Source organism: Mobula hypostoma, chromosome 10 (genome assembly GCF_963921235.1).
Source record: "Mobula hypostoma chromosome 10, sMobHyp1.1, whole genome shotgun sequence".
Lineage (NCBI taxonomy): Eukaryota > Metazoa > Chordata > Chondrichthyes > Myliobatiformes > Myliobatidae > Mobula > Mobula hypostoma.
Genome location: NC_086106.1, coordinates 2,686,474 through 2,709,878, shown reverse-complemented (window position 1 = coordinate 2,709,878; position 23,405 = coordinate 2,686,474). Strand labels below are relative to the sequence as shown.

General features: G+C 42.5%; 1 protein-coding gene across 1 annotated transcript in view; it reads left to right on the top strand.

The window, feature by feature from the left end:
• Positions 1–23,405, top strand: part of timm50 (translocase of inner mitochondrial membrane 50 homolog (S. cerevisiae)) — a 163,341-nt gene that overhangs the window by 54,507 nt on the left and 85,429 nt on the right. The window contains exon 3 of the mRNA XM_063061235.1: positions 21,311–21,332. Coding sequence (XP_062917305.1) covers positions 21,311–21,332 — 22 coding nt within the window. The remainder of the gene's footprint in view (positions 1–21,310; positions 21,333–23,405) is intronic.

Here is a 23,405-nt window from a genome sequence, read left to right as displayed (position 1 = left end):
AGGCACTTTCAGTGTCCAAATCTTCTTTAACCCTAGAGATAAGATTACCCACTCATGAATGGGCACAGTGACATGGTTGTTAATGTGGATTCAATAGAAAAGACCTGGCAAAAAGATGGTGATTTCAACAGCGCAGCAAGTTGCAGCCAGAATGGCAGGCAATAGCATTATGTGCTGGGAGGCATCCCGGAGAAATAATTCTGCAGAATTCATCCAGCATAATTGACCCACTTAGATAATCTGTGTAACCGTTGTTCATGTGAGCACAATGTAAACTTAATTTCCTCTGTGAATTAATGAAGGCAATTCAATGTAATTCAGGACTTGCTGAATAATTTCTCATCTGTCATGTCACAAAGTGAAGGAGAATTGAGAGGGGTTACTCAATCTTAGCTATAATTACCAATGTACACAGTGACTGGTACTAAGGAACTGTGTTAAAGTAGGAACAACAGCATTGAGTGCAGCCCAGAGAAAACTTAATATATTCAGTGAGCGCATGAGTCAGAATCACAATCAGGTTTAGTATCACTGGCATATGTCGTGAAATTTATTTTGCCGCAGCAGTACATTGCATTAGGATAAATTACAATAAGAAGTACATATAAAAAATAAATAAGTAGTGCAAAAAGAGAGGGAAAAGTAGTGAGATAGTGTGTATGGCTTCATTAACCATTCAGGAATCTGGGAAGAAGATGTTCCTGGAGCAATTGCAAATGAAATGTAATGCATCCTGGTACTTTTCCATTCAAGCACCTTTGATTGTACAATCCTGCAAAAGATAGTGGATACAGCCCAGTCCATTACATGTAAAGCCCTCCCAACTATCGAGCACATCTACATGAAATGCTGTCATAGGAAAGTAGCATCCATCATCAGACGTCCTCACCACCCAGGCCAGGCTCTCTTCTTGCTGCTGCCATCAGGTAGAAGGTACAGGAGCCTCAGGACTCGCACCATCAAGTTGAAGAACAGTTACTACCCCTCAACCATCAGTCTCTTGAACAAAAGAGGATAACTACACTCACTTGCCCCAACATTGAGATGTTCCCACAACCAATGATCTCACTTTAAGGACTCTTTATCTCATGTTCTCATTATTTATTGATAATTATTTATACTTGCATTTGCACAGTTTGTTGTCTTCTGCACTCTGGTTGATCTTACATTGATCCTGTTATGGTTACTATTCTATAGATTTGCTGAGTATGCCCACAGGAAAATTAATCTCAGGATTGTATTTTTGCTGCTGTCTGTGTGGAAGATCCAAAATTTCTACAAGTACTCTAGTTTCTCCCACATACTGAAGGTGAGCAAGTTGATAGGTTAATTGCCTACTGTAAGTTGTCCTGAACATGAAGATGAGTGTAGTGATACTAATGGAATTTGAGGGGATTTCATGGCAATATGAGACAAATAAAATGAGATTGGTGGAGGTACACCTTGGACTAAGGGGCCTGTTTCATGCTGTATGAGGCTGTGACTCTATAAATAAATTTTAAATGCAGCGAGTTTTTGGCTGGGGTTGAATAGGATAAGGGGAATATTCCAGATAGGCCCAGAGTATATCAGTGCGACAGGGTCAGGAACAACCCGACGTTTGGACAATTTAAACGTCAGGCCAGATGGATTGAAGTGGCAGGGCGTCTGGACCGGAGGCGAGGATTGGGACGGTCCTGCTCGCTGCTTTGCGATGTTTACTCTGCTCTTCGCTGCTGAGGCTGTGGTCTGCTCCGGGCTCTGTGTCTTGATGTTTGTTCTGCTGTGTGCTAAACTGAGGCAGAGACTGTGGCTTGCTCAGGCTGCTCTGGGTTTCATGACTTCATTCTAAATGCTGTTTTCTTACTTTTATTGTTGGCATGATTTGGTTTTCTTTCTCTCTCTACATATTGGGTGTTTGTCCATTTTTTTATGGGTTTTTTTTGCTTTCTTACCAAGTTAAGAGCCCATTGTATTACAGGAAAGTTACTAGCATGGTTAGAGCATTGGCTGATTGGTAGGAGGCAGCGAGTGGGAATAAAAGGATCCTTTTCTGGCTGACTGCCAGTGACTAGTGGTGATCCCCAGGTGTTGACCCCGCTTCTTTTATGCTGTATATAAATGACTTAGATGCTGGAATAACAGAAGAGAGAATCTGCGGATACTGGAAATCCAAAAGGAGAAATTCAGGAGGCCAGGAGCATCTATGGAAAAGAGTACATTCGACGTTTCCAGTCAAAAACCTTCAGCAGACTGGAGAAAAAAAGATGAGGAGTAGATTTAAAGCCAGGGAGGGAAGGGAGAAAACACAAGGTTTTGGATGAAACCGGAAGGGAGAGGGGTGAAGTAAAGAGCTGGGAAGTTGGTTGGTAAGAGAGATGCAGGGTCAGAGAAGGGAGAAGTATAATAGGAGAGGACAGAAGGTCATGGAAGCAAGAAAAAGGGGGAGGAGGAGGAGCACCAGAGGGAGGCGATGGGCCGGCAAAGTCCAAGCAACACACACAAAATGCTGGAGTCCAAGCAATATTATTTCCAGACCGAAGGGGATGTCCTCCTTTTTCAAAGAAAAGGGCTTCTCTTCCTTCACCATCAACACTGCCCTCAACTGGATCTCTTCCATTTCACACACATCTGCCCTCCCACCACCCTACTAGGGATAGGATCCTCACCTATCACCCCAACAGCCTCCTCATCCAGCACATAATTCTCTGTAACTTCTGTCATCTCCAACGGGATCCTACCACCAAGCACATCTTTCCCTCCCCGCCGCCCCCGCTTCCTGCTTTCTGCAGAGATCGCTCCCTCCGTGACTCCCTTGTCCATTTGTCCCTCCCCACTGATCTCCCTCCAGGCACTTATCCTTGTAAGTGGAACAAGTGCTACACCTGCCCCTTCACCACTTCCCTCACTATCATTCAGGGTCCCAAACCGTCTTTCCAGGTGAGGCGACACTTTGCTTGCAAGTCTGTTCGGGTCATATACTGTGTGGCCTCCTGTATATAGGTGAGATCCGTTGCAGGTTGGGTGACCACTTTGCCAAGCACCTACGCTCCGCCTGCCAGAAGAAGCTGGATCGCCCAGTGGCCACCCATTTTAATTGCATTTCCCATTCCCATTCCAATATGTCTGTCCATGGCCTCCTCTACTGTTGCGATGAAGCCACACTCAGGTTGGAGGAACAACACCTTATAACCCTCCCCCTTCACCATTTTCACCTTATCTCTTTGCCTGCTTGTCACCTCCCTCTCATGCTCCTTCTCTTCCTCCTTTTTCTTTCTTCCAAGGCCTTCTGTCCTCTTCCATTAGATTCCTCTTTCTCCAGCCCTGTATCTCTTTCACTAATCAACTTCCGAGCTCTTTACTTCACACCTCCCCCTCCCAGTTTCACCTGTCACCTTGTGTTTCTCCTTCCCCTCCCCCCACATTTTAAATCTACTTCTTTTTTTCCAGTCCTGATGAAGAGTTTCGGCTTGAAACGTTGACTATACCCTTTTTCATAGATGCCGACTGGCCTGCTGATTTCCTCCAGCATTTTGTAGATGTTGGAATAGATGACTTTGTTGCCAGGTTTGCAGATGATACAAAGATTGGTGGAGGGGTCAGGTAGTGTTGAGAAACAGAAAGGCTGCAGAAGGACTTAGACAGATAAGGAGAATGGGCAAGAAAGTGGCAAATGAAATACAGTGTCGGAAAATGCATGTGGTAGAAGAAATAAACATGCAGACTGTTTTCTAAATGGGGAGAATATCCAGAAATTTGAGGTGCAATGGGACTTGGGGGGCCTTCTGCAGAACATCCTAAAGGTTAATTTGCAGGTTGAGTCAGTGGTAAGGAAGGCCAATGCAGTGTTAGCATTCATTTCAAGAGGTCTAGACTGTAAGAGCAGGTATGTGATGCTGAGGTTTTATAAGACACTGGTGAGGCCTCACTTTGAGTATTGTGAACAGTTTTGGACTCCTTATCTAAGAAGAGTGTTGGTATTGGAGAGGGTTCAGAGGAGGTTCACAGGGAAGATTCCAGGAATAAAAGGGTTATCAAATGAAGAATGTTTGATGGCTCTGGGCCTGTACTTGCTGGAATTTAGAACGATGATGGGGGGGGGGCGGGGGATCTCATTGAAACCTTTTGAATGTTGAAAGGCCTAGACAGAGTAGATGTGGAAAGGATGTTTGCCATGGTGGGGGAGTCTAGGACAAGAGGGCACAGCCTCAGGATAGAGGGGCATCCATTTAAAACAGAGATGCGGAAAAACTTCTTTCGGCAAGGGGTGGTGAATTTGTTACCATAGACAGTTGCGGAGGCCAGGTCGTTGGGTGTATTTAAGGCAGAGATTGATAGGTTCTTGATTTGGCCACAGCATCAAAGGTTGCGGGGACGAAGCTGGTGAGTGGGGCTGAGGAGGGGAGAAAAAGGGATCAGCCATGATTGAATAGTGCAGCAGACTTGATGGGCCAAATGGCCTAATTCTGCTCCTACGTCGTATGGTTTTATGGTTTTCTTTGTTTTGCAGCTGCCTGTAAGGAGACATATCTCAAAAGTTGTATCATGTTTACAAACTTTGATAATAAATGTACTTTGAACATCCCACTGTGAACTATCTGTCTATGGTTTCCAGCACTGTTCTAACTATGCCCAATGTAAGCTTGAGCGAAAGCATTTAATCTTGTATCAGGGCAAGTTACATCTTTTGGAACATAACATTCGCAATTTCTCAAACACATTTACAGAAATGGCTACAGTTTATCTTCTCAAACACGAGGAAATCTGCAGATGCTGGAATTTCAAGCAACACACATAAAAATTGCTGGTGAACGCAGCAGGCCAGGCAGCATCTATTGGAAGAGGTACAGTCGATGTTTCGTCAGTCTGATGAAGGGTCTCGGCCTGAAACGTCGACTGTACCTCTTCCTTGAGATGCTGCCTGGCCTGCTGCGTTCACCAGCAACGTTTATGTGTGTTGCAGTTTATCTTCTGTTACAGTAACACATAAACAACCTGATCTGCTGGACAGTTCCAATGTTCTTTTGGTTTCAGTTTGCCATAATATTTTTTCCTTGGAGATAATGATACTAACATGTCCCTTTTAGACAATAGGTGCAGAAGTAGGCCATTTGGCCCTTCGAGCCAGCACTGCCATTCACTGTGATCATGGCTGATCATCCACAATCAGTACCCTGTTCCTGCCTTCTCCCCATATCCCTTGACTCCGCTATCTTTAAGAGCTCTATCTAACTCTTTCTTGAAAGCAGCCAGAGAATGTTTAATTTCTCTATTAAACCTCACCCATTAATTAATCCATCAAACAGCTGGCTCTGCAAATAGCATGCCACCATGACAATTTTAGTTACGCCCTATGTCCTGGTCATCCATTCCCAACCTCTGCCATTTAAAACTAACTCGTTTTCTCATTCTTCCAGCTCCGATAAAGAGCCTTGGGCCTGAAATTTTAACTTTTTCCCTTTTTGATAGATTTTCTCTAATGTTTACAATATTAAAACATTTCTATATTTTAGCAGTCGTTCTTTGCTTTTCAGTTGCAGAGATAGACACATGAATATGAAAGGAATGGAGGCATGAAGATGATAGACAGGAAGAGGGAGAGCTTTTTGTGTTAATTGGCATCACAATCAGCACAACATCATGGGCCGAATGGCCTGCCCAGTGCTGTATTGCTTTATGTTCAATATAAATGTAATTGGAACATGAACATCTGTGCTCTCACATTCAAGTTCTTGAATGGCCTCCCTGTTTGCTTACTTAAAATTAATGTTAACTTTCAGTGATTCTTGTGCAAGGATTCCCCCCACTGGTCCCTCTGAATATCGAAGTACCTGTCCTGGGGAGCACATGATTAGGAGGATTGGCCTGTCACTGAACATTCGTATTAAACTTATGTGCACTGAATACACAGTAATGTAAGAAGCTCCAGAGCGTAGTGAATTTAGCCCGATACATCATGAGCACATCCCTCCTCAGCACTGGTACTATTTACAGGAGGTGCTGCCCCAAGGAGACAATATCCATCATCAAAGCTACCCACTCTCCAGGCCATGCCATCTTCTCACAGTTGCCATCAGGCAGGTGGTAGAGAAGCCTGAAGTTCCACATCACCACAGAAACTGTCACAACCCTGATCACTGTAGCTAAGCAGCACAGTGATCACTTGGCACTAAAATTTTGTCCTAATTTTATTCTTTCTTGTAAAAAAAAAAGTTGTGTATAGTGCATCTTTAATTTATGTTCTTCTTGTGAATACTGCTTATATGATGCCGTGTGTCTGTGATGCTGCTGCAAGTAAGTTTTTCATTGCACCTGTGCATACATGTGATGGTGCAAATGACAATAAAATAGATTTGTCATTAACAACACTTGTGATTTTACTTTAATAAAAATTCTGCTTTGTATTTTTCATATTATATTCCACTTACACAGGCTCTGTCTATGCCCCTCTAAAGCAGGGGTTCCCAAGCTTTTTTATGTCTACGGACCAATGCAATTAAACAAGGGGTCTGTGGACCCCTGGTTGGGAACCCTTGCTGTAAAGCCTCTCTGTCTCCTTCTCACAGCCTATCGTTCCATTCAGCTTTGCATTATCTGAAGTCTTTTAATAAATAGAGAAAAGTTTAAGATTGTATTTTATTGGAGACACATAATAAAGATGGAAATGGGAATAATTCGGTTCATCAAAAGAATGGAAAGAAAAGGCCAAGTAATTGGTAACAGTACATGAACTTGAAATTCAAAGCTACAGTTTTCCCCAATGGAGTAACTGATGAAGTTGCGAGAAATGAATCTACATTGATCTGGTTGGATCTCTGGTCTCTTGACTAATTTTGACAATGATTTTGCAGTGGGTCTTGCTGTTTGTACAGTTGGGAAGACAAAGGATCTTAATGCTCTCTCCCTGATTATCTTGTGACCCCACTGGAAAGCGTACAAACGGGAACATTAAGTTAGAGCAATTTGTATCTTCCTATCAAATCTGATGTGCCACGTTTAGACTTGCATGCTTTTCCTTTTTTCTTTCTTTACCAAACAGCTTCAATCTTGGTAGTGGGTTTAGATTCTTCTTTTTCTATAATAAAATTATCACATTTCAATATTATGATTTAATTTAATTTACATGAATATAGGGTAATCAGATTACAAGAGTGACTCAAATATATTCCTCTTCTCACCCTGTCTCTTGCAAAAACGCCATCCCCTTCTCGCAATTCCTCCGTCTCCGCCGCATCTGCTCTCAGGATGAGGCTTTTCATTCTAGGATGAGGGAGATGTCTTCCTTTTTTAAAGAAAGGGGCTTCCCTTTCTCCACTATCAACTCTGCTCTTAAACGCATCTCCCCCATTTCACGTACATCTGCTCTCACTCCATCCTCCCGCCACCCCACTAGGAATAGGGTTCCCCTGATCCTCACCTACCACCCCACCAGCCTCCGGGTCCAACATATTATTCTCCGTAACTTCTGCCACCTCCAACGGAATCCCACCACTAAGCACATCTTTCCCTCCCCCCCCCTCTGCATTCAGCAGGGATCGCTCCCTACGCAACTCCCTTGTCCATTCGTCTCCCCCATCCCTCCCCACTGATCTCCCTCCTGGCACTTATCCGTGTAAGCGGAACAAGTGCTACACATGCCCTTACACTTCCTCCCTTACCACCATTCAGGGCCCCAAACAGTCCTTCCAGGTGAGGCAACACTTCACCTGTGAGGCGGCTGGGGTGATATACTGCGTCCGGTGCTCCCGATGTGGCCTTTTATATATTGGCGAGACCCGACGCAGACTGGGAGACCGCTTTGCTGAACATCTACGCTCTGTCCGCCAGAAAAAGCAGGATCTCCCAGTGGCCACACATTTTAATTCCACATCCCATTCCCATTCTGACATGTCTATCCACGGCCTCCTCTACTGTAAAGATGAAGCCACACTCAGGTTGGAGGAACAACACCTTATATTCCGTCTGGGTAGCCTGCAACCTGATGGCATGAACATCGACTTCCCTAACTTCTGCTAATGCCCCACCTCCCCCTCGTACCCCATCTGTTACTTATTTTTATACACACATTCTTTCTCTCACTCTCCTTTTTCTCCCTCTGTCCCTCTGAATATACCTCTTGCCCATCCTCTGAGTCACCTCCCCCACCTCCTTGTCTTTCTTCCCGGACCTCCTGTCCCATGATCCTCTCGTATCACTTTTGCCTATCACCTGTCCAGCTCTTGGCTCTATCCCTCTCCCTCCTGTCTTCTCCTATCATTTTGGATCTCCCTCTCCCCCTCCAACTTTCAAATCCCTTACTCACTCTTCCTTCAGTTAGTCCTGACGAAGGGTCTCGGCCTGAAACGTCGACTGCACCTCTTCCTAGAGATGCTGCCTGGCCTGCTGCGTTCACCAGCAACTTTGATGTGTGTTGCTTGAATTTCCAGCATCTGCAGAATTCCTGTTGTTTGCAAATATAATGTATTTGGTTTTTTTTTTGACTTATAATATATACCTTGGTGTACTCTGTGTTCTTTTATGTAGAAATTAATAAAAATATTGAAAAAGAAAGAAAGACTTGCATGCTACAAATATTTAATGGCTTGTGTGAGGTTATTTAGCTGGTAATGCTTTCAGAAATGTATCCAATATGTTCTGGAGAAGAAAGAAAATACCTTTTTTGTATTTCAATATAAATATAATGTTACAGTAATGAGTCTGCTTTTATGTTATCTCTCTGTTACGATCTTTTGTGCATTTTCACACATGCAAACAATTCAGAATTAGATGCCATGCTCAGCATTATATAAATAGCAATTTTTACAAGTAATTTAGACCACTGAAGCTAACAAATGACACAGTGCTGTATTGAACTGAGCTGAACTGAATAAGCCTAGACTGATTCCATTTGTGGCTTGGTGTCTTATATTCTGTGTTTATCTCTTTTTTTGTTGTTTGTGCGATTTGTTCTTTTTGTTGTACGTTGGGGGTTTTGATGTTTTTCCTTGAGCAGGTTCTATAGTTTTCTTTGTTTTGTGGCTGGCTGTGGGGAAGACGAATCTCGGGGTTGTGTACTGCATACTTACCTTGACAATAAATGTACTTTGAATCTTTGAATCATGGGCTCATTTCCTCTGCAACACACAGAAAATGCTAGAGGATCTCAGCAGGCCAGGCAGTATCCATAGAAAAGTACAGTCGACGTTTTGGGCTGAGACCCTTCAGCAGGACACTTCAGTGCGTCCTGCTGAGGGGTCTCGGCCCGCAACTTTGACTGTACTCTTTTCCATAGATGCTGCCTGGCCTGCTGAGTCCCTCCAGCATTTTGTGTGTGTTGCTTGGATTACCAGTATCTGCAGACTTTCTCTTGTTCCTCATTTCCTCTGTGTTTCTTTTCTCTCTGTTTTCCCGCCCTCCCTTCTGTACTTGAGCCTGATTTGGGCACTGACCAAAGCCTTTTAACAATTATGTGTGAGGTTGTCCTTCTTAATGACTTGCAAAGTTTCCTTTGTACATGGTGCATTTTATAGCATCTCCATAGTACAAGTAACTGTGAGAATCTTAACATTTTGAGTCTCCCTGGGAAACTCCTTGTTTCTTCAGTCTCATTCTAACACTTTGAAAATTAATCATTGAAGAGCAAGTGTATGTGGTGTTGAAGCACACTCCTTACAAAGTAATGTGAACTCATCCCTCTACTTTGAACCTGCATTTGTTGATCTAGTAAAGGATGCCTTGCTTAAGATATGCATAGGCGTTGCATCAAAGCTTCCCATAACATGAAACTATGAAAGGTAACTCTCACCTTTTGAGACAAGGTTTCTTATTAGATCCTTTTATAGGCTTCAACTTCTTAAATTTCTGAAGTAACTAGTAGTTCCCCAGCCCTAAATTTTATCTTTGCTGATTCACTTTCACTATGGTTCACCCATCATCCTCTGTAAGCATGCATGCTTTGTGTGAACAATATTAGTGACTGGTGGCAGGCTTTCCTTACCTGGCTTTCATGGGAGAATGGCCTCTAGTATCGGCCTTTTGATAAGCATGTGTAAAGGTCCTGCTCTGATTTTTTTTTTACCTCTTCTCACCTGCCCATCACCTTGCCTTGGGTCCCCTCGTCCTTCCCTTTCTCCTATGGTCCACTTTCCTCTTCTATCAGTTTCCTTCTTCTTCAGCCCTTATCTTTCCCACCCACCTGGCTTCACCTATCGCCTTCCAGCTGGCTTCCTTCCCCTAGCCCCACCTTTTCATTCTGCCATCTTCCCCCTTCCTTCTCAGTCCTGATGAAGGACCTCAGCCCAAAACATCGACTGTCCATTTATTTCCATAGACGCTGCTTGATCTGCTTAGTTCCTCAAGCATTTTGTGTGTGTTGCTCTGGATTTCCAGCATCTGCAGACTTTTATCATATTTATGCAAAGAATCCTGACTCCCTGTCTATTCCTTCCTTCCTAATCTTGAACTTCCACTCCTGCAGTTCTGCCAAGATTGATTCTTACACGTGAAATAGTTTTCTGACACTCCATTGTAAAGTGTACTCCTTATTATAGTGAAGTGAGAACTTTTTCTCCCACAATTCTCCCTTTATCAGCAAGGTATCCTAATTACCATGATTCTGGTACAACTCAATTCTTTTAAACATAAGAGCCTAATATGGAGCTTGAATTACTTGTTATGCTATTCTAAATTTCACTCTTTTGTGCTATTGAATCCAAGATAATACACTCACAGATCCAGAACTGAGTTAATCAGGGGACTTGAGAAAACTTTGAAGGTAGTGTGGAAATACAAAATCATGCTATCCCTTGATTTAAAATATCTGTGGTTGCTTTCTTCCCATTGGTTCTATTCTTTTGATGTTAGTAGTATCTTGACTGAGAAAATGATTTCACAGCTAATCGGACATTTCTTTGTGAGATTAATGAAAGGATGTCCACGTTGGTGGGTGTCACTGTTGAATTGTATTCCCCCATGAATCATAATCCTCATGCCTTTGTACATTAGATGTATGTTTGTGTATCTAACCTTTAGCGCTGTTACTCAAGTGCTGCTTTGCAGAACCGGGGCTCCATTATGCTGCACTGATATTAACCGTAATGATCATGAGCTTTGAACCAGCCTGAGAGTGGCTCCAAAGCCTGAAGGTCAATTAGACTGACAAGACCACAAAAACATGATGTTACTGTAAGGGGCGGGGTGGTCTATCACAAACTGGCCAGTAATCATGAGCTCAAGTCAAGTGACCAGTGAAGTTTATTGTCATTTAATTACATATATGTATAAAATGTACATAACCATATAACGTATATAGAATCAAGACGAAGTTTCTTTGAACCAGGGTGTAAAATAGTCCATGTAACACACATAACAAACGATAACTTTATAAGGTAAGGATAAAATCTACAGACAAATCACACATAAATAACAGTCAAGATGAGGAACAGTTTCTTTCCCCAGGCCATTAGGCTTCTGAACTCCCGGCCTCATTGTACTCGAAGTGTCACTGGTTAATCTGTTCCGTATCTTACAATATTTAATATTAATGCACTTTAGTTTGTTATTTACGTGTAATTCACCTGTAGATTTTATCCTTGCCTTCATAAGTTATCGTGTTTTATATGTGTTACGTGCCTTACACCTGGTTTGGAGAAACATCTCATTCTTATATGAATTATATAATTATATATGTTATATACATGCATGTAGTCAAATGACAATAAGTTTCACTTGACTTGAGTTGGCACTTGCTTGAAGAAGCATTTCCTTTGTTTTGAATGTGGTGCAGTTTCACGTGTTAGATGGTGAAGCTTGTGTCACCTAATATTATGTAGATATTCAGAACTATTGTGGAATGGGTGCTTTCAGAATTTTCATTTCTTATGTATATGATCCAATTAGAATATCCTTTGGTAGACTCCCCACATTATGACATCCTATGATGTTGTATGTGATAATATTTAAGAATAAATGTGATTAAAATACTTTTGAGTGTTTCTAAGGAATAAAGTTGGTGGTTTCCTACTGTTGCCAGTCAAGAGTCAACTATATATATCATTAGATGTTGTACAGTTATGGAATTCTAGTGAATGACGCAAAAGATTTTCACAGAATTTTGCACCACATATCTAATTTAACTACTTTATGTACATATGTACACACACACTTACTGTAATTCACAGTTTTATTTCTCTATTATTATATATTGTATTGTACTGTTCCCACAAAGACAACAAATTTCACGACATATGCTGGTGATATTAAACCTGATTCAGATAATGCCACAAGTTATGGTACTGAAGAAGGCTGTGTGCCTTTTGCATCCATACCAACTGTACATAAGAACAATTCAACCATTCCCACTTCAACACCCTCTTACAACAGCTTGTCAGATTCTTTCCTCTTTCCTCTTTAGATACTTGTAGCATATGAATGCTACAATTGAAATTGTTTTTTAAACTATTCCTGGTGGTGCATTTTATAGAGCATTACCTGTCATATAATAGTCATAGTCATACTTTATTGATCCCAGGGGAAATTGGTTTTCATTACAGTTGCGTCCTAAATAATAAATAGTAATAGAACCATAAATAGTTAAATAGTAATATGTAAATTATACCAGGAAATAAGTCCAGGACCAGCCTATTGGCTCAGGGTGTCTGACCCTCCAAGGGAGGAGTTGTAAAGTTTGATGGCCACTTAAAATAACGTGGACTGTTCCTCGCACAGATGTTGCTCAACCTTTGAGTTCCTCAGCTAATTGTTTCTCCAGCCAGCATTAACAGATTCCTGCAGCAACTACAGGCAATACATGATAATAAGGGAGATTTTTATTATAGTTAACCCTCAACTAATTGTTGTTCAAGGATGCCGCGTTGAAATGGGCCATGAATTTTTTTAGATCCAGGCAAGAAAAAATTAATAATTGAGTGAAACATCTCTTTAGAAAACCTACACATTTGAGTACTCATTTTGTCATCCACACATTACTGATTTATCCACTGTTTTGAATTTGAATCCCACCAAAGTATAGGAAAAAGCTTGTCTAGCATACTACTCATATAGATCAGTTCATTGCACAGTGTGGTGAGGTAAAGGTAGTGAGGTAAAGGTAAAGCGTAACAGAATGCAAAATAACTTTATACTTATACTTTATACTTTATTGTCGCCAAACAATTGATACTAGAGCATACAATCATCATAGCGATATTTGATTCTGCGCTTCCCGCTCCCTAGATTACAAATCGATAGTAAATATTTAAAATTTAAATTATAAATCATAAATAGAAAATAGAAAAATGGAAAGTAAGGTAGTGCAAAAAAACCGAGAGGCAGGTCTGGATATTTGGAGGGTACGGCCCAGATCCGGGTCAGGATCCGTTCAGCAGTCTCATCACAGATAGAAGGAAGCTGTTCCCAAATCTGGCAGTACGAGTAACAGTTACAGAGAAAGTGCAATGCGGGTAGACAATTAGATGCAAGATCACAATAAAGTAGGTTGAGAGTCAAGAGTCTGTCTTATTGTACTATTATTCAATAGACTTATAACAGCAGGAGAGAAGCTGTCCTTGAGCTTGGTGGTGCGTGCTTTCAAGCCTGATGGAAGAGTGAAGCAGAGAGTGAATGGTGTCTTTGATTATATTGACTGCTTTACTGAGGCTACGAGAACCGTAGTCAAAGTCCATGGGTTGGGGAGATGGGGGGAGGGGTTGGTTTCTGTGATGTGCTGAGCTGTGTTCACGACTCTGCAGTTTTTTGTGACCATGGGCAGAGCAGGTGCTATACCAAGTCACGATGCTTCCAAGAAGGATGCTTTCTGTGGTGCATTGGTAAGGGTTGATAGCCTCCTGAGGAAGTGGAGTCATTGGTGGGTTTTCTTGGTATGGTTGGACTAGGGCAGACTACTGTTGGTGTTCATTCCTAGGAACTTCAATCTCTTAACCCTTTCACCCTTAGCACTGTTGACATTGACAGGAGCTTATGTGCCATGTCCTCCCTCTTCCTGAAGTCATGGTCTGCTGTTTTATTTCACTGACTAAAGTTGTTGTCATGACACCATGTTACCAGATCTTTATCAACTTCTTGTACCCAGACTTATTGTTATTTGAGATATAGTTCACTATGGTGGGTATCATCCGCAAACTTGTTGACGGATTTAGAGCAGGATCTGGCCACACAGTTGTGAGTGCCTCAGTGAGTAGAATAGAGGCTCAGGAGGCAGCCATGTGGAGCACTAGTATTGAGAATGATCATGGGAGTGATGTTGCTGCCTATCCTTATTAATTGCTTCCTGTTGGTCAGGAAGCCAAGGCTCCATTTGCAGAGGGAGAGGTTAACTCCCAGGTCTCAGTTTGGGTGATGAGTTTGCTTGTAATTATGGTACTGAAGGTGGAGCTGTAGTCTGGATACTGTTGGAGGGGATGACCGACCAGGTGTGAGCCACGGTGGCAGGGCCTCTGGCACTGAGTCTGACCCGGTGGTGCAGAAGGGTGGGACAGAGAAGAGGAGAGCTGTCGTCATTGAAGACTCTATAGTCAGGGGAGCAGATAGGAGATTTTGTGGACATGAGAAGGACACCCGCATGGTTTGTTGCCTCCCGGGTGCCAGGGTCCGGGATGTCTCTGACCGGTTGCACGACGTCCTGGTACGAGAGGGAAAGCAGCCAGAAGTTGTGATACATGTTGGTACCAACGACATAGGCAGGAAGAGGGATGAGGTCCTGAAGTGTGAGTTTCGGGACCTAGGCAGAAGGCTGAAGAATAGGACCTCAAGGGTGGTGTTCTCAGGATTGCTGCCAGTGCTACGTGACAGTGATGGTAAGAATTGGAGGAGATGGCAGTTGAATGCGTGGCTGAGGAGTTGGTGCAGGGAGCAGGGTTTTAGATTTTTGGATCATTGGATCTCTTCTGGGGAAGGTGGGGCCTGTACAGTTTGGATGGGTTGCTCCTGAACTCGAGGGGGAGCAATATCCTTGCAGGTAGGTTTGCTAGCATGGTTCGGGAGGGTTTAAACTAATTTGCAAGGGGGATGGGACCCGGAGCGATAGAGCAGTGAAAGAAGTGCATGGAGTAAAGCCAGATCTAACATATAGAGAGGCTTTGAGGAAAGAGAAGCAGAATAAATGGTGTAAAGGTAGTAAGGTAGAAGGGCTGAAGTGTGTGTACCTCAATACAAGAAGCATCAGGAACAAAGGTGATGAACTGAGAGCTTGGATACATACATGGAATTGTGATGTAGTGGCCATTACAGAGACCTGGTTGGCACCAGGGCAGGAATGGATTCTCAATATTCCCGGATTTCAGTGCTTTAAAAGGGATAGAGAGGAGGGAAAAGGGGAGGAGGGAAAAGGGGAGGAGGGGTGGCATTACTGGTCAGGGATACTATTACAGCTACAGAAAGGGTGGGTAATGTAGCAGGATCCTCTTTTGAGTCAGTATGGGTGGAAGTCAGGAACAGGAAGGGAGCAGTTACTCTATTGGGAGTATTCTATAGGCCCTCTGGTAGCAGCAGAGATACAGAGGAGCAGATTGGGAGGCAGATTTTGGAAAGGTCCAAAAATAACAGGGTTGTTATCATGGGTGACTTTAACTTCCTTAATATTGATTGGCACCTGATTAGTTCCAAGGGTTTAGATGGGGCAGAATTTGTTAAGTGTGTCCAGGACGGATTCCTGTCACAATATGTGGACAGGCCGACTAGGGGAAATGCCATACTAGATCTAGTACTAGGTAATGAACCGGGTCAGGTCACAGATCTCTCAGTGGGTGAGCATCTGGGGGACAGTGACCACCGCTCCCTAGCCTTCAGCATTATCATGGAAAGGGATAGAATCAGAGAGGATGGGGAAATTTTTAATTGGGGAAGGGCAAATTATGAGGCTATAAGGCTAGAACTTGCAGGTGTGAATTGGGATGATGTTTTTGCAGGGAAATGTACTATGGGCATGTGGTCGATGTTTAGAGATCTCTTGCAGGATGTTAGGGATAAATTTGTCCCGGTGAGGAAGATAAAGAATGGTGGGGTGAAGGAACCATGGGTGACAAGTCAGGTGGAAGAAGGCAGCATACATGAGGTTTAGGAAACAAGGATTAGATGGGTCTATTGAGGAATATAGGGAAGCAAGAAAGGAGCTAAAGAAGGGGCTGAGGAGAGCAAGAAGGGGGCATGAGAAGTCCTTGGCGAGGAGGGTAAAGGAAAACCCGAAGGCATTCTTCAATTATGTGAAGAACAAAAGGATGACAGGAGTGAAGGTAGGACCGATTACGGATAAAGGTGGGAAGATGTGCCTGGAGGCTGTGGAAGTGAGCGAGGTCCTCAATGAATACTTCTCTTCGGTATTCACCAATGAGAGGGAACTTGATGATGGTGAGTACAATATGAGTGAGGTTGATGTTCTGGAGCATGTTGATATTAAGGGAGAGGAGGAGTTGGAGTTGTTAAAATACATTAGGATGGATAAGTCCCTGGGGCCTGACGGAATATTCCCCAGGCTGCTCCATGAGGCGAGGGAAAAGGTCGCTGAGCCTCTGGCTAGGATCTTTATGTCCTCATTGTCCACGGGCATGGTACCGGAGGATTGGAGGGAGGTGAATGTTGTCCCCTTGTTCAAAAAAGGTAGTAGGGATAGTCCAGGTAATTATAGACCAGCGATCCTTATGTCTGTGGTGGGAAAGCTGTTGGAAAAGATTCTTAGAGATAGGATCTCTGGGCATTTAGAGAATCATGGTCTCATCAGGGACAGTCAGCATGGCTTTGTGAAGGGCAGATCATGTCTAACAAGCCTGATAGAGTTCTTTGAGGAGGTGACCAGGCATATAGATGAGGATAGTGTAGTGGATTCGATCTATATGGATTTTAGTAAGGCATTTGACAAGGTTCCACACGGTAGGCTTATTCAGAAAGTCAGAAGGCATGGGATCCAGGGAAGTTTGGCCAGGTGGATTCAGAATTGGCTTGCCTGCAGAAGGCAGAGGGTCGTGGTGGAGTGAGTACATTCAGATTGGAGGATTGTGACTAGTGGTGTCCCACAAGGATCTGTTCTGGGACCTCTACTTTTCGTGATTTTTATTAACGACCTGGATGTGGGGGTAGAGGGGTGGGTTGGCAAGTTTGCAGATGACACAAAGGTTGGTGGTGTTGTAGATAGTGTAGAGGATTGTCGAAGATTGCAGAGAGACATTGATAGGATGCAGAAGTGGGCTGAGAAGTAGCAGATGGAGATCAACCCGGAGAAGTGTGAGGTGGTACACTTTGGAAGGACAAACTCCAAGGCAGAGTGCAAATTAAATGGCAGGATACTTGGTAGTGTGGAGGAGCAGGGGGATCTGGGGGTACATGTCCGCAGATCCCTGAAAGTTGCCTCACAGGTATATAGGGTAGTTAAGAAAGCTTATGGGGTGTTAGCTTTGATAAGTTGAGGGATAGAGTTTAAGAGTCGCGATGTAATGGTGCAGCTCTATAAAACTCTGGTTAGGCCACAATTGGAGTTCTGTGTCCAGTTCTGGTCGCCTCACTATAGGAAGGATGTGGAAGCATTGGTAAGGGTACAGAGGAGATTTACCAGGATTCTGCCCGGTTTAGAGAGTATGCATTATGATCAGAGATGAAGGGAGCTAGGGCTTTACTCTTTGGAGAGAAGGAGGATGAGAGGAGACATGATAGAGGTGTACAAGATAATAAGAGGAATAGATAGAGTGGATAGCCAGTGCCTCTTCCCCAGGGCACCACTGCTCAATGCAAGAGGACATGGCTTTAAGGTAAGGGGTGGGAAGTTCAAGGGGGATATTAGAGGAAGGTGTTTTACTCAGAGAGTGGTTGGTGTGTGGAATGCACTGCCTGAGTCAGTGGTGGAGGCAGGTACACTAGTGAAGTTTAAGAGACTACTAGACAGGTATATGGAGGAATTTAAGGTGGGGGGTTATATGGGAGGCAGGGTTTGAGGGTCAGCACAACATTGTGGGCTGAAGGGCCTGTAATGTGCTGTACTATTCTATGTTCTATGTTCAATAAACAATGGACTAACGGAGATATCTTTACTGTCCTCTGCTCCAGAGATGAGTGCGGGGCCAGGGAGATGGTGTCTGCTGTAGAGCTGTTTCGATGGTAGATGAATTGCCATAGGCCGATGTTGACTGTGAGGCTGGAGTTCTGACCAAACTCTCAAAGCATTTCATGATAGTGGATGTTTGAGCCACTGGGCAGTAGTCATTAAGGTATGTTATCTTGTTTTACATAGGTACCGGGATGATAGTGACCTTCTCAAAGCAGGTGGGAATCTTAAGATTGAAACAGGAAGGGATTAAAAATGTCTGCAAATGTCCCTACCAGCTGATTTTTCATACACATGAATTTCCAGGAACCACTGAATTTCTTTGAGCCATAACAGAAGTTGCCTTACTGTTTTTTGACTTCTATAGTCAGAATTATCACTCCATCTCAATGCCTGGAATGATTAACGAAAGATTAACAATGCATCTGTGTTGAATTAAGGATGACAATTGCTGTGAAGAATTATTCCAAAAAAATGACTCAACTTGTTCACTCTTGGTAAAGCATTTTCAGACTACATTTGCCATAATCCCACATAGTTCTGTGGTTTTCACCATAACTGTTAGTCTGTCTCTGGCAGATGTTCTTGAGTAATGCTGCTTCTTTGATCATTACACTTCCATAAACTCATGATAACTGTTTCTTGGTTTAGAAAACTACACCATTTGCAATAATAAGAGTAGTTGGAGGCCATCTGGCTATTCAAACTCATATTGCTGTTCATTCAGTAAGATCTTGGTTGAATCTTGTATCAGTTCCATTTTCATACCATGCAGTTACAAAGAAGGCACAGCAGTGGCTATATTTCATAAGAGGTTTGAAGAGATTTGTTGTGTCACCAAAGACGCTTGCAAATTTCTGCAGCTGTACCATGGAGAGCATTCTAATTGGCTGTATCACCGTCGGAGTTGGCGGGGGGGGGCATTGCACAGGATCAAAATGAGCTGCAGAAAGTTGTGAACTCAGTCAGCTCCATCATGGGTTCTAGCCCCTCCAGCATCCAGGACATCTTCAAGGAGTGGTGCCTCAAAAAGGACCCCCATCACCCAGGATGTGCTCCCTTCTCATTGCTACCATCGGATAGGAGTCTGAAGGTACACACTCAACGATTCAGGAAAAGTGTTCATGGGTTCAATTTCTGAATGGACGTTGAACCCATGAACACTAACTCAGTATTTTTCTCTCTTCTTTGCACTACTTATTTATTTTAGCTTTTATATATACATCGTAATTCACAGTTTTTCCATTATTATGTATTACAATGGACTACTGCTGTTGCATAACAACAGATTTCACAACATATGGCAGTGATATCAAATCTGATTCATTTGTTCCTTGTGTGGCGTCTTATTGAATGAGTGCCTTCTGAAATATGAAATATATTCAATCCTTGGCTCCTTAACCACCCATCTGGCAGAACCTTCAAGTGTTAATAGATTTGCTAAATACCATTACCCTTGCTGAGTTTCTCCGGCATTTTTGTATGTGTTTCCCTTGCTTAAGCTTGTATTGACTATGAATGATTATAAATTTCTTTAATAATATCAAGCTAACAGGCCTATTTTCTCTATTGCAAGAGATGAACAGTTCAGTTCTATTTTCTGCCTGTAAGTTCACAGGGTGGGTTAAAAATCTTACAACGTCTTACGAGGGGTGATTGATAAGTTCATGGCCTGGGGTAGAAGGCGATGAGTTATACAGCTCTTGTTACATGCACATGCAGGTCAACTCTTTGAGTGATTATGCAGAAAGTTTGAACTTAATAACTCATCTCCTTCCACCTTAGGCCACGAACTTATCAATCACCCTTGCTGTGGACCACTTCTGGAGGTTCAAGGTGCCGACTTCTACAAAGAAGGGATCCGTATGCTCCACGACTGCTGGACTAAGTGTGTAAATGTAGGAAAAATAAATGTGCTAGGTTTTCTAAAATTGACTCCTTCTACAAGTGTTTGTACCTTAGGCCACAAACATATCAATCACCCCTGGTAGTATGTTCATTCTCAGAAAATGATTCCAGAATGAAATGTATGTCATATGAGGAGCATTTGATGGCCCTTGAGCCTCTACTCACTGGAATTCAGAAGAATGAGGGGGTGATCTCATTGAAACCTATCAAACTTTGAGAAAGCTCTGTAGAGTGGATGTGGAGAGGATGTTTCCTGTGGTAGGGGAGTCTAAGACCAGAGGGCACAGCCTCAGAATAGAGAGGTGTCCAATTAGAATGGAGATGAAGAGGAATTTGTTTAGCCAGAGAGTGGCGAATCTGTAGAATTCTTTGCCACAGGCTGCTGTGGAAGCCAAATCTTTATGTATATTTAAGGCAATGGTTAATAGATTGTTGATTAGTCAGGGCATGAAGCATTACAGGAGGGGCTGAGAGGGAAAATGGATCAGCCATGATGAAATGGTGGAGCAGACTCGATGGGCCAAATGGCCTAATTCTGCTCCGATATCTCATGACCTTATGTCGGGTCAATTATTCGCTTACTGTAGAGGCTTTATATCCGAGTATTTGTGATATGTTTTGTTTTCTGCAATGAAGACTGAAGTAGTGTATTTGTCTAATACCTTCACTACTCGCTTACTGTCTGCATGAATTCTTATCTCTGCCTCTGAGGTTCCCGATTTTAATTAATTGTCATTACTTCTAAGTTTTAGGCTTTTAAATTATAGTACAGCTGCTGATAGTTTGGCGACTGCCTAATGCATGAAGTCATGCAAACCAGTGTGCAAAATTAAACGTACTATTTAACTTTTGTCTGTGCTGTGATAGCTAATTTTAACCACAACTATAAGTGGACCACAATTGATCCAGGGCTTGCAGGAGGGATTGATAAAATTAGTAATATTCTTGCCTCCTAATTGTCACTCGGTGTTTGCCTCTTTTTCGCTGGTGGGCAAAGACGAGATTGGGCTTGGCAGTCATACCCACAAATAGCCATGGGCAGTCAGTGTTTAAAACAAAGAACATCCACTTGTATGAGTAGTTTGTAAACCGAACAAGAGCCAAAGCCTTCAGGATAAAACGGGATATGGGAATAAATATGTGGATTGACTTCTACTGCCTGCTGCTAATAAAGTCTCCGCTTAGCAGCAGATCGGACTCCAGCTACAGTGTGGGTGTTGACGGTGATTTGGGAACCAGCTGCTTCCCCAACCATTGACAGATGTGTTTGAATATTCATATGTTTGGAGATTAATTTCTATCTTAATTGGGAGAATGGGATTGTGGTGTAGCGTGCTCTCAACCTGCTGGTAAACGGCCTGCATAAACTGATCACTTTTTTCTTTTTTTTCTCTGCAGATTCCAGATGAATTTGATAATGGTGAGTAAAATCAATTTAGAATTGTTTACACTGCTGGGCTCAGCTTGGTATTGGCATGTAGAAGCAAGTTTCATTTTCGTAAGTGGCACAATCTGAGCAAATTGTCCTTTTTTATTATTTAATAAATATTGAAAATGTTACTTCTGATCACAGATGGCCCTCTCTGATAAAGTGGGATTTATATATAAAGAAATTGGGACTCCTTCTGTCCTATGTTTAAAGTTCTAAACTTTGCAAAATGAACAGTTTGTAGAATATAGTTACAGACCTAGAAATGTGAAATAAGAAGTGTTCTGTGAGCTCAGGAGAGAATGTGACCTTCTGTCTAAACCTTTTGCTCCTTGTAACTTTACAGGTCTAATTCCCAAAGTAACTGTCTGCTTCAATGCTATTCCTAGTCTTTGGAGTAATGTGGGGACTAAGCTGTCTCTCCACGTGCTCAACTTTAACCAGGCAATAAACTTTCAAAGTTATAGGCATGACTTCAGGGGACAACTTATCAATCTGATATTGAAGTTTTGAAGTTGTATTTATCACTGAGAAAGCTAGCTTAATCATTTGATGAAAGAATCAAATTTAGAACAAAAATGTTGTTATTGCAGATTTTGGCCAGAAGGTTACATTGATTTTAGCTTCCATACACTGGGGAAGAGAAACATTCTTTGAAATTATTCATGGCAAAGTATTTATTTATTAATTTACTGTTTGTAAGTGCATGCTTGATTGATCTCAAGTAAATAGTGAAGATATTTCCACGTTGTTTTGGAATTGTAGGATTTATATCCAATAATATGTAGTGATACATCTCCAAGCCAGAGAAGTATGCCACACCCATATACCCTTTCCAGTCCTGATGAAGGGTCTCGGCTCGAAATATTGACTGTTTACTCTTTTCCATAGGTGCTGTCTGACCTGTTGAGTTCCTCTAGTGTTTTGTGTGTGTTGCAATCCCATATGCCTGCAGTGTTTGCCTTCTCCTAATTGTATTGGCTACTTGTACAATTGATGTGATCAGAGTAGCCTCAATGTGTTACTGCCATCTACACTGTACCCTGGATACGATGGTGATGGAGTGAATGTTATGGATGTATAATGGTTGATCAGGCCATGTGCCTTGTCCTAGTTGGTGTCAATCTTCTTGATTCTTGTAGGAGTGCACTCACCCAGGCAAGTGGAGGTATTCCAAAGGCTTTGAAAAAGTTGAGTCACTGGTCATGTGTAACTCATCAGCTGTTGCAATCACAGCAGTTGGTTGGGTAAAATTGCCATTCAGTAGAGATAACCCCAGTGTAATATATTGGGAAACTAAGCAACAGATATGTTATAGAACTAATAGCGTAGCAGTTAGAGCAATGCTATTACAGCTTGGGGTGTTCCGGAGTTCACAGTTCAATTTGGGTGCCATTTTGTAAGGAGTCTCTGTATGTCCTCCCCATGGAATATGTGGGTTTTCCCTGAGTGCTGTGGTTTCCTCCCACTGTCCAAATATGTACCAGATAGGTTAAATGGTCATTGTAAATTTACCCATGATTAGGTTGGGGTTAGTTGTTGTGGGGCAGCTGGGGCGGTGTGTCTTGAAGGGCTGGAAAGGCCAACTCTGCTAAATAATATTAGACTGTCGTGGTTTGTGATTAGTTTTTCTGTTGTTGGAGATGGTCTTTGGGCAATTTTAATGACAACTTGGCAGTGTAGATCAAATTCTGGGCAATATTCCTTCTCAACGTATGCCTGTTGAAGAAGCTTATTGGACAAAGTGCTAGAATATGTTCTTTGGGACTATATTTTCAACATGAAAGAGGTGTCAGGAAAATAAAACCATTGTCAGAGAAGTATGTGGAATGCAGAATGCTGCTTGTAACACTGATTTATGAGGAAAGATGATTTATGCCCCTTGGGTAAGAGTGACCATAATATGGTGGAATTCTTCATTAAGATGGAGAGTGACATAGTTAATTCAGAAACAAAGGTTCTGAACTTAAAGAGGGGTGACTTTGAAGGTATGAGACGTGAATTATCTAAGAGAGACTGGCAAATGACACTTAAAGGATTGACGGTGGATATGCAATGGCAAGC